This window comes from Terrapene carolina, unplaced genomic scaffold (genome assembly GCF_002925995.2).
Source record: "Terrapene carolina triunguis isolate 2854851 unplaced genomic scaffold, T_m_triunguis-2.0 Scaffold247, whole genome shotgun sequence".
NCBI classification, from domain to species: Eukaryota; Metazoa; Chordata; order Testudines; family Emydidae; genus Terrapene; species Terrapene triunguis.
In genome coordinates, this window is record NW_020664598.1 from 5,142,072 (window position 1) to 5,154,394 (window position 12,323).

A 12,323-nucleotide genomic window follows, 5' to 3' on the forward strand; every position below is an offset into this window, starting at 1 on the left:
CCCCCCCCCCCCCCCCCCCCGCAAAAATAAATAAAATCAACCTGACATTTTGTTTCAGGTTGTGAAACATTTCATTTGACCAGAAATGAAATTTCCAATTTTTTTCAATTTGCTGTAAATTCTGATTAATTTTTTTGTTTGATTTTTTCAGAACAAAACCATCAGTTATTTGTGCAGTTCTAATGGTGGGTCAGAAGGGATGCATAAGACAATTTTCCTTCACAGAGACCACATCTAATCCAAGCAGGCATGGACAGTGTTTTCAGTCCATGAGAGGAGGGAGAGAGTGGCTGTCTCCCTGCACTGTGGGCAACGTGGGGAGCATAGCTAGCTGCCTGTGCTCGGAAGGAGATATGTGCCCCCTTTCATTTGTGCTAGTAGCATAGCATCACAGTGTGTGACCCAAACAACCCAACCCCTTCTCAGGAACTGCCAAAAATGTGTGGCATCCTCAGAGCTATGTCAGGGATGGATGTACATAGTGGGATCCTTCTGGAGAAAATAAAATGTTCTGTTCCAAGCAGGTCAATATCAAACATGAAGTCTGAAAGGGCTATGAAAATCCCTTGAAACTTATGCTCCCAGCGGGAACTAGAATCCTTTTCTAAGGCCTCAACTGAAGCCCCCTGTTCAAAATCCCCTGATGCCTTACATAAAAATCCTACAGCCTTCCTAATTACTCCTGCTAAAAGTAAAATCAGGCAGGACACTGCTAATAAATAAATCAGGTTTAATCATAAACAGTATACATATTTATAGAGAGTGAGAGAGACTTGATAATATAGGGTGTTGCCATGGCACCAGGAATCAAACACTTGTGCGTTTTACCTGTGAGCGATACAAGGCGAGGATGGAATGACGGACAAGTGGAGACGGGATTGGGTCTCTCAGAAGCTATTTCTAGCAAATATCCGTCATTCTTTGTAACCTGTCAAGTTACAGAATGAACTAGCATTCAGCCCACAGCTCCAGCCAGGACACAGCGAGATGGATACATACAGGGGCAGTATGTGAGGGATGGGGCGGGGTGGAATATGCCAGGGCTGGTATGTGATGATTATATATATATATATATATATATATATATATATATATATATATATAAATAAAACACACTCATGGGAAGAATATATGCACTGTTACTTACAATTTTAGAACCAGATTCTGCCCACAGCTATGTATGCCCATCTCCCATTTAAATCAATGGGAGTGGCATGCTCATATCTGAGGGAATACATCTGGCTCTCTGACTGCACCCAGGGCCCCAGCACACCAAGCAAGAGACGCTGAAATAGAAAAGGCAGGGAGATAGCAGCCAGGGACCAGGGCAAGGGAGGAATGGGAAAGAGTGACTCCACCCCAAATTAATCACAGTGGCAAAATTCACCCTGTGCAGAAAGTTAGCACAAGGATTATGCTCTCAGGGACTTTAGTGGTGCCTATACCCATCCTCTGTTCAGGGGCAAACCCCATCAGTAATAAGGAGAACTCTGGAATGAAGGGATGGTTCCGAGCAGAGTTGGTTCCAAATCAACTCCCCATATCCTGTCATCCCTGAATTCCAGAGGAAGGTCCAAACCTCTTTCTATAATGGTTCAAGCCAAAATTCAAATCAGGTTAATCTCTTGTCAAAGACAGGAGGAAGGAACCATTGCTCTGATAGAGAGGTGGGCAGAGTGAGTATTTATAATGAAGTATTCAGAGTACCTGTAACAGATTTGTGCTTGTTTTGAGACACAGTCACACATGAGGAGAGCTAGCAGTCAGATGTGTTGGCTTTACAGTACAACAATTTCACTTTCAATTACTGTACATATTATGTAACCTTAAAACTCAAAATACTTGGCAATTCTAGAACAGAGACACGGTTTTCATTTCAAATACACAATTGCCATCTGGTTTCACTTGAAAAAACAAAACAAAAACAAGATTAAAGCTATAATACAAAAGTGACGTTTACGTCAATGGCTGTTAGAAATTGCCACCAGTACAGCAAAATTTCATCACTCCCAGACTTTCTAAGATACAGCAAACCAGAGGTCATCTAACTGGCCAGTCAGAATTGCACACCCATGTATAGAGTTCACCCTCAGTCTGGAGAGCCTGGGTTAATACAATTATCCGTTGAATGAAGATGGGTAAACTGGAGCATTTTTAAAGTGTGCTTGAAAAAAGACACACATTTGTTTTTCTCAGCAGAGGCTGAATAATGGGTTACTGTTATTTACATAGACCCAATGCCTTTTCTGGGTTACTGACCTATTCCCTGGGTAGGCATGAGGCAAATCCTTCTTTACAAGTCCAAGTTCTTCAGACAGGAGAAGAACGAAAAGGAACTTAATTAAGGAATGAAGAAGCCAGTCACCTTTCAGACCTCTGATTTCCTCAACTGTTTACAAGGGTAGCTTGGAAGTTTACTATTTACATTAGCGATGCTGTGGAGGTCTGAGGAAGAGCCATGCTTATGGTCATGGTGGGCATCCTCCATCAGGTGGGTGCTATTAACCCGTTCTCAAACCGTTTTCTTTAAGGCACTGCACCAACACAATGACTTCACTTAGAATGGCGGATACCCCTTCACTGGATAGTGCATTTCTCCCTCTCCCTTGCCTGGCCTTCCCTGAGAACTTTGGATTTGATGTATTTCAGGTCACTGTTGACACTGGGTCGGCGAGCGAAGGGGGAGACCATGCCAAAGGCATCCATCTCTTTGACCCGGCGCATCCTGAAGGATTTTTGGTGGAAGGCGTCGCCATACTGGACAGAGATTTTCCTGTGAAGGGCAGGGCTCATCTCGTGAGGTAGCTTGGCCATGCTGAAGAGGACATAGAACATCTCATCCACGTTCGTGTTCTTCTTGGCTGAGATTTCAAAGTAAGCACAGTTCTCATCACTGGAGACAAGCTTCTCTGCTTCCTCTGAGCGCACCTTGCGGTAGATTTCACTATGATCATTTTTGTTGCCACAGATCACCATGGGGAGGTCAGCTGTCTCTTTGGTCTTGTTCTTCAGGCAGGATTTGACTTCAAGGATCTGCTTTTGGATCCTCTTGACCTCATCAAAGGATTCTCTGTTGTCCAAACTGAACACCAGGATGAAAACATCTCCTGCAATTAAAAAGAAAGAGGACTTGTTCATTAGAATCCACCTCAGAGCAGTCTGCTTCCCTTCCACCAAAGAAGTCGGTCCAATAAAAGATATTACCTCACCTATCTTGACTCTCTCTATTTAAAACATAGTGGATTTTGTTCCCCCTATCCACCTATCATTCTTCCTCTTTGCTTGTTTCTCCTTCGATCCTATACACTAGGGGTCGGCAATGTTCGGCACGCGGCTCGCCAGGGTAAGCACCCTAGCGGGCCAGGCCAGTTTATTTACCTGCTGACGCGGAAGGTTCGGCCGATCACGGCCCCCACTCGCCGCAGTTCGCCGTCCTGGGCCAATGGGGGCGGCGGGAAGCGGCGCGGGCCGAGGGATGTGCTGGCCGCGGCTTCCTGCCGCCCCCATTGGCCTAGGACGGCGAGTGGGGGCCGCGATCGGCCGAACCTGCCACGTCAGCAGGTAAATAAACTGGCCCGGCCCGCTAGGGTGCTTACCCTGGTGAGCCGCGTGCCGAACGTTGCCGACCCCTGCTATACACTCTCTAAGGTCACGAGTTCCTGGTCACTTTCTGATTCACCTTCCCCCTTGTTCCCACAGCTGTAGAAATGTCTTATGGTCAAAGTATTTCCTCAGTCACATCCTGTTATCTTATCCTAGACTGCATTTGACTTATTGATGTTGCCCATTTGCACCATGTTTTTCCAATAATCTTCTGACTTAGTTCTTCTGGGTCACTCACTCCTCCCCCCGACCCTTCTCTTGATCATTTCCCCTGAAAAACACCACCTGTGTAGCAACTCCTAAGAACAGAAAACAGTAGCCACGATGCCTCAACCCTTTCAATATACAAGAACAGGAGCAGCACTTGACCTCAAGACCCACAAGCCAGATTTCAGAGCATCTGAGAAATGAGTTTGAGCTTCCAAGAATCCAGTGCTCTGCTACCATTTCACTTGCTCAAGAGAAACAGAGTACAAAAGAAAGTGCAAATGACATACGTCCTCTGGTATTACTTACAGTACTGGGACTCAGAATCTTTCTTGTACAAAATATAAGATAAAGCAAACCAACAACCTGTTAAGTGCAGTTTACATGGAACTGAGAAAGATCTTTCATGGACCCAAGCTTATCCCCATACACATCCTGGAGTTTGGCACCTGTATCATGTAGGATCCAGATCCTGGTATCTAGCGCTACTTAATATAGACTTAGGGTGTCATTGGATAAATAGTAGGGCAAGTAGGACTGAACCCAGGTGGCTATGAACTTTGGCTGTATACTCAGCCATGTATACACCCACAGTCTAATTTTCAGAAGTGATGCATGCACAGCAGCATCCACTGAAAACAACAGAAACTCCTAGCTGATCAACACTTTCAATATGAGGCCACCACTCTTCTAATATGTGGTTTACCTCATTCTGGGTGACTATAGGAGAAGGAAGAAATAATAAGAGTGGAGGGAGTGACTTTAGGGAGATGCATTCCACTGGAATTTTTAATTGTCCAAAAGCAGGGAACCAGTTTAAATTTTTTTTAAAAAACCTTGTCAAGTCATTTTTAACCCCTCAGAGTATATTGTACATTTGTATTACATTGCTTGTGCATGGTGGTGACAAACTTCCTCTTTCTCCTGGCATTCTTTATATCTGTGAGATTTTGATTTTACCATTCACTTGTCATCGCAGTTAAAAAACACAAGTTGTATGTGTTATACGCAGGGGTTGAGGGGAGGAGAATAAATTAGGCAAAGCAACTCAAATTTTAGAACGTCTCCAAGTTGATTCCTGGATGAGTGATGTACCCCCTGATGACATCTGGGGTACTCCAGTCAGGGAATGTCACTGGGGAAAAGATGCATCTTTATAACAAGCTCCATCCCATTACCCATCATTCCCTCTATCTAGCTCCCATTTTTTCCTCATTCACCATATAAACTAGTGCTCTGTTAGGAAAGAGTTGTGTCCAGGTTCTTATTCTCAAGTAGAAATGTACAGTTGGGATCCTTGACCCACCATCCCTCAGTAGGACACCCCTTTCTTTCTCACAACCCACCCCTCTCACCTGTCAGTATAGAAAGCCTCCTCATTGCAGGGAAAGGGTGATTCCCAGATGTGTCCAGGATGTCCAGCTGGTACATGTCTCCCCGGATGTTGTAGACCTTGCGGTGAAAATCCTCAATGGTGGGAGTGTACTGGTCTTCAAAGCGGCCAGTGAGAAAGCGTGAGACGATGGAGCTCTTGCCCACCCTGGAGGCTCCCAGCACCACCATGCGGTAGGAGTTCTTGGCTGGCACGCTCAGGGTGCAGTTCCCACTGGACACAGTCTTCATCATTGCTTGGTGCTGAAAGGGTCAAAATAAAAGCAGGTGGGGGGTGGAGAGAAAGGAAAGAAGAGTGAGGCTGGAGTGGAGAGACCCCTGTGTTTTCTTACAACAAACTCAAAGAGCACTGTGGATTGCTCCATGATGTAAGATAGAGCGTTTGGTTCTGGTTAGCAGGTCTGCTTAGCAGATATAGGAAATCTTGATAAGGAAATTACATGGGGGAACCTGCCTCATTTTTTAGCCTGGTTTAAGGAGAATTTTCTTTTTTAAGTCACATCAAAATGAAGAAATTTATATTTGCACATAAAGTTTTGAACTACAATTTGCAATTTTGTTTAAACGTTGAGGGCTAATTTATCAGCTTGGCTTTAGCCATGACTCCAGTTTCGTGCCCACAGTTTAAGTCACTTAGATATTTGGGTCCTGATTTTCAAAAGAGCTCAGTTCTCATTTAGACACCTAAACGAAGCAGCCAGGTTTCCAGAAGCACTGAGCAGCTCCCATTAAGATCTAGACACTCCCTTTAGGTGTTTAAATGGGAGCTGCTCACAGGACCTGCTTTCTAGGATGAATCAGATACTTAGAGTCCAAGTGACCTAAAGTGCTGGTACAGGTAATTGCAGGCACAGAATTGCATCATCAGACACTAGCTTCAAAGACTTGGGCCCCAAATGTTCTTTTTCAAATTTTGACACCAGATTTTTATCCAACAAATCTCTTATGCCAGAGCTCCTCACCCCCAAACGGTTAGCATTTCAAATACTGCTGCTTTGCAGCAAGATGGCTGGTAGTGGATGGAGCTGCAGAAATGCTAGTTTTGTTTTTCATGGATGTGTCACTCTTTACATACACGTTAGTCCTCGGTTCTGGCAGTCCTTGGCTGTATTGAGAGAACTAGAGAGAAATGAGGGACTGTGGGGAAGAGGGCAGCTTTCTGATATAACCAGAGAGCAAGATGAATACTAAAGTGAGTCTACAGACCCCGGAGATTACATTTTGACACAGCACAAAGATATAGGAAATCTTGATAGAAAAACATGGATTCCACAGACATTTTTCATCTTTCAGATCAAATATGTTGTGCACAGAAAAGAAAAATACAAGCACACTGTGGAAAACTAGCTGTCATAGCATAGCAGACACATTTGGACAGTTTATTTTGGTTACAAGGAGCTTATGAAAGAAATATCAAGTTCCCACTGTGCTGTTTATTAAATGTAGGTGTTGTTTACTGAATGATAGGTTTTGAGTATTTATATATACACACTGAGAGATTATTTCTGGGTACAGATCTGGATTCCTATCCTTTCCCCATGTGAATTTCATCTCCCAAGCCTTTATGCCAAGAAAATCACTTAAAATGTTTTACATGTGTTAAGTACCAAGCAGAAGTAACGAAATATTCTTTGTATATAAAGAAGCCTGTAAGAAGTCCGAGCCAGCATCTCTACTGGCTTTGTGCTGTGGTTTAAGGCAATAGCAGAACATTACTACTCATTAATATTGTTATTTACTGAGCATTGACAGCATTCTCAGCTCTCTAAGAAGCATAAAAGAAAATGCAGCGCTTGCCCCAAAGGCAAATGATAATCTAGATTACACTCAAAGGGGATTACAGCCTAAATTACAGTCAGGCATTAAAATCAGGACATAATATTGTGCACATGTAGCATGGGTCCAAGTCTGTTGATGTGAGCGCTGCGCCAGGCTAGGCTGGCAAGATCCGGCCCTATGTTTGTACTGGACTCTGTGTCTAATTTGGAACAGGTTGTACCTTCTCAGTGCAAAGTCACCGATTTTCCTCAGAAACACTGACATCCAGTGGTGTTCACTGCCCCTTGTACTCTCCTTTGTACACTAGGATGTGCAGGTTCTAGGGTCTATGCACCAAATGGATGGGGATTGAGCTGTTTTGGGATCAGGCAGAAGTGGTTTTTTTTCCCCATTGTGCTTTCTGAGCTTTGTTTAGTAAGGTGGGGTATTTTAAAAAGCAGAATCAGTTTTGCCAGACAATCTTTATAAAAAAGATTGACAGTATCCTGCCATAATGGTCCAATGCTATACATAGGGCCAAATCCTCAGCCAGTGTACACTGGTGTAGCTGCACTGACTTCAGTGGAGCGATGCTGATTTACACCATCTGAGGATCTGGCCCAGTATCTTGTCGCTGTGCTGCTGCAGCGGCTGGGGTGAATACTGTTAGAATACGGTAGCGTTCTTCAAATACGGGACTCTATGGGTGCTATCTGACGTGTTTGGTACAGCGCCCAGAATGACAGGCCCCTGATCCTCACTGCAGCCTCGGGGTGCTACCGTAATATAAACTAATAAATAAATAAATATTGACCGAGAGGCAACTGCGTGAACTAGCAGCAAATCACAGCTACACAGTCCATCAAGAAAGAAAGCAGGAGAGTGTCTCATCTCAATGGGTGGGAGGAGAATTCTGCATCTATCATACAGACATGCCAAGCTGCACGTGTGCATCATCTCTTTCTATATTTGAGTGTGTGGAGGAAATACTCATTTTGGCTAATAGCTTTAAAAAGTGGTCAAAGTAGGTGACTATCCAAATTTAATGGATCATAATATAAAGCGGCCCTGAGAGGTGGCCCATCACAGAGGTTCTAGGGGGATGGGGATGAAACGGACACTCCTCAGCTGAGCACCGGAGGAAATGTGAGAACATAGGGCCAGATTTTCAGCAGAGCTCTTTGTTGGGGTCTGAGCACTGAAATATCTGGCCCCCATTGTGCATGACGTACAGCTGAAAAGCTGGCCCCAAGCCCATAATGACCCTATATAAACCCTGAAAACTGATCTTGGTCTTTCAGAACATGCTGAGAACAAGAAGCAAACAACTGAACCGGGGAAGAAGAGTATTATTTTAGTTTGGGTCTGGTTGGGCGCATACACACGTTGTCAGTTTCATTTTACACGTGCAGGCTTTTCACGCTGCTCTGGATGTGCCACGTCACTTTATTGATAACACGCCCCCTACAACTCTCTGTCCCTTCTCTCCCGAAATAGGACAGCATACATTCCTCCACTGAAAAGAAAAATAATCTACTTTCTGTCCGTCTTGCCTAGCACAGGACTTTTAGGAATTTTTCTCTCATATTCATCCTAACAATCAGGGCTGAGAGTCTGCAGAACAGTCTCTCTTGGGCCCTGGTGGGAGCCTTATGGCTTGGGCCAATTAACAAGCTTGACGAAGCATGGGAGAGTGCACAGTTGGGAGCAATCCTAAAACATATGGGCCTTCTCTAATTTCTATACACACAAGCTGGGGCAGCTCCAACTTTTCTCCTTCCTCTCAAAGACGCACAGGCCATGACAAATACAATAAATCAATACCCCCTTTGCATCTCCACAGCACCTTCAATCCAGAGATTTGAAAGCACTTTTTGTTAATTTCTCCTTCAGTGTACTCCTGAGAGAAAAGTATTATCATCCCCATTTCACCCAGGGGAAGAGAACGAGGCACAGAGAGGCTCAGTGACTTGACCAAAGTCAGTAGCAGAGTGGGGAACAGAACCCAAGTCTCCTGACTCTCAGAGTGCCCCAAATTCCAGTCACTAGGCTACACTGCCTGCCATCCTGAGCAGGGCAAAACCTTATTGTGTGTCCTCATACACACATCCATGTGGTCAGTTTCTGAGGCTTCGACTGAGGGGTCTTTGTGCACAGGAGAGGTTAGGGGAAGTGACAGCTGGAAGCAGATCTCCCCCAGCACATCCAGTATTCATTTAAAATGTCACCTTATGGTGTCCTTGAGAGGTTGGTTCTGTTTGTCAGATTATCCCTTTAAGGGGGCTCCCATGCTTTGCAGCCTGCCTTTGGTCTAGTGCACAGTAAATAGATTCTTTCAGCACTTCTAATTCCTGTAGCTGCTATTCATTTAATTGCCTCCGCTGAGCACCTGACTTGCAGGGTGCGGCATAACCTGGAACCTTCGTTTGTCTTTCACGCTCTTCACATCACCACAGCTTCTCTCTGACTCAAACCTTTCTCCTCTCTTACTCAGAGAAAGAGACCAAGTTCAAGCCCCCTGCGGGGCACAGGGAGCCATACATGGGAAAGATTAAAGGCAGTAAAGAGGAAACAGAAAGAGACCACACAGTTATTTACGAAATAAAGTAAAAATCAATCAGAAAAGGACAAACAAACACCACCAGCTGATTTGAATCTATGACTCTTCCTTCAAGTTTATTAAAGGTTTAAAAATAGATTTGTTCCCTGCTGTATCTTTAGCTTCAGGCACTGACTTTAGGGTAACAAAACACCTGATTTATACTATTTTGCACTTTTAGAGCACCTTCTGTCCAATGATTTAAAAATGTTTCACAAAAGGTAGGTCTATTTAAAACTATCCCTATTTCTGTGAAACCAGGGCACAGAGAGATAAAGTGACTTGTCTAAGGTCACACCGTGAGCCAGTGACAAGGTAAGCATTAAAACCAAAGTCTCCTGACTCCAGACCCTTGCTCTAATCATTAGACACTGCTGTTTTTGCAAATTTAAGACTACATTACCATGCACCTGCCTTTGCAAATCCATGCATGGACTGAAAAGATCATGCCTAAATTCCAGTGAGGTGGTGAAAAGTCTGATCCTATGCACCAGTTACAGAAAAACATAATGAAGAGAGAAAACCTGCTGCCTGGAGCTTTTACATACTAGCTTTCAATACCCAGATTCTGCGTATTACTGCATGCATTATGCTCTCTACCACTGAACATACATAAAAACATTCTGAGGTGCCACTGTTTACAGTCACCAGTTACAATATTTCTCTCTATATACTAGTCCTAAGAGATGTATTGCATCTGGCTAAAAGAGACCCAGGCAGAAGCAAACCAAACTGTGTAGTACAGACCTGTCATTGATTAGAAAATCCGGGAGTACTTTCATTTTCATGCACACTGATATTATTTCTGTAGGGTGCTGTTCTCCCTTATTGCTTTAATTCCAGGTTCAGTGCCTCTCCCTTACCTTTCTTTGTTTGGAGGAGAAGTCCTGAATCCTAGTGTCCTGGATGAAGCTGTCTTGATGGTTTTAATCAGAGGCTGCTGCTGCTGCTCTTTTCTGGATCCCAAGTCACTGGGCTGGGCTCTTCTCCACCACTTTGGACCCTAGCTGGACTGGGAAAGACCAGAGCGCTCCAGGGGCTGGTTCCCCATGGGTGATCTTTATTGGGTCAGAAGATTGACATGGTCCAAAGTAGACTCTCTGTACCAGAAGTACTCCTGTTCTTTTTCCCCTCTGAAGAGGTTTGCTCTTCTCCTGGTACTCTCAGTTCACTAGGTCTCCCACTCCCACTTGCTTTTCTTGCAACTTGTAATTCGTAGACTCATGTGGGTGGAAGTGGCCTCTGGTGCAACACCTAGCTGTCAAGGCTAGTGTGTGCATTCAGCTGACCCATAGTGCTTCTATGTAGACCCTGTGAAATAAAGAGGGAGAAGCAAATTAGGGGTGAAGAGGGGGGCCTGGGAGTTTCTGATGATAGCAGGTTTGAAAGCACACCCTCACACTTGCACTGCAAAAAATCCTGGCAGATAAAAGATTTCCCCCCTCATCTAAGATTTGTTTAAAAATGCTTTGCTTTTTCTTTAAATTTTAGAATTTGTCTATTGATTCTTCCTCCCTGCCTCTCTCGCTGTCTCTCTCTCCCCCAGCAGCTGGTAAGTTGCAGGTTTTCCTTCTGCAGAACTCACAGATAATTGGCTCACTCCTCCCTTGAAGTCAGAGACAGTGGAAGAAGAGTTGCCAAGGGGGTGGGATCTTATGTTTATTGAAGGTCTTTTTTTTTTTTTTAAACACAAACTTCTTTCACTTTCCAGATTGCAAATTCTTTTCCTTTCCACAGGAGACGTGTGTACGTTTGTCATCATGTGTGAGAGAGACTTGTTACTCCTAGTACATTTTATGCTCTGAAAACTCATGATCTCCCACCTCTGTTTCCTAATTTCTATGATTCTTTTGAGATATAGCATCCCCTGCCCGAAGACACTTTGCAGTTGTTAGGAATGCTCGTTGGTTTTGATCTAGAACTAAAAATCAGATTACAAATGTTAAGTGGCTTGCAACTTCATTTTGATCTGGATCAATCCAGAGACAGTGCTAATTTCCCACCTAAAAGCTGTGGTCCAGCCTGCTTTCTCATGGTTGGATTCCTGACCTCTTCTTGTTGCAACAAGACCACTTTCTCCATAGACTGCGTATCGGCACTACTGCTGCTGCCAGCCCTGGTTTGTAACCACCTCCCTCCTTAGCCACACCCCTTAGCTCTATGAATGATTAATCACTTCCTAGGAAGAGGACTGCTGGTCACACCCACCCACTGCTGAATGTGCATGTAGTATTCCTGAGGGCATTCTGTGCCAAAAAAATGTAAAATTGTGCACCAAAATATTAAAAATTCTGTGCACAATATTTTAAAATTCTGCAAATTTTATCACTGGAGAGCAAAGGGCACTGGCTGCACAGAGGTGGGAGATCACTATGCAGTTCCCTCCCGGGACACGGACTCAGCGGTGAGACTGCACCCAACCCTGACACAGCACAAGGACCCGGCCTGCCCCAGAAACACCCCGGGGCCCTGCCCTTCTGTGTGGGCAGGCAGGCTCAACAAGGGAGGATCTAAGTGTGGAGTGGCTTAATGTGGGAGGATCCAGGTGTGGGTTGAGAGGGTTCTGTGTGGGGCAATCTGGGTGCAGGCGGTTCAGTGGGGGATCCGGGTGCAGAGGGGATCTGGATGCACAGGGGCTTGTTGGGAGGGTTCTGGGTGCAATGGTAATGGGACTCTGCAGGGGGTCCAGGTGAAGGTGGTTGGGGCTCAGCGGTGGGGGGGAGTCTGAGTGTGGGGGGCTCAGTGGGGGATCCAGATGGAGAAA

At 44.7% G+C, this 12,323-nt stretch overlaps 1 protein-coding gene across 1 annotated transcript; it reads right to left on the reverse strand.

Annotated features, from left to right (window-relative positions):
* Positions 1 to 716: 716 nt before the first annotated feature.
* On the reverse strand, positions 717 to 11,649 carry RASD2 (RASD family member 2). Its single transcript, XM_024202808.2, has 4 exons — positions 11,563 to 11,649; positions 10,423 to 10,870; positions 5,166 to 5,445; positions 717 to 3,107 (listed from the first exon to the last, which is right to left on the reverse strand). The coding sequence occupies exons 3-4, from the start codon at positions 5,434 to 5,436 to the stop codon at positions 2,578 to 2,580; spliced, it is 801 nt and encodes a 266-aa protein (XP_024058576.1). The 5' UTR covers positions 5,437 to 5,445; positions 10,423 to 10,870; positions 11,563 to 11,649; the 3' UTR covers positions 717 to 2,577.
* Between the last annotated feature and the right edge of the window lie 674 nt (positions 11,650 to 12,323).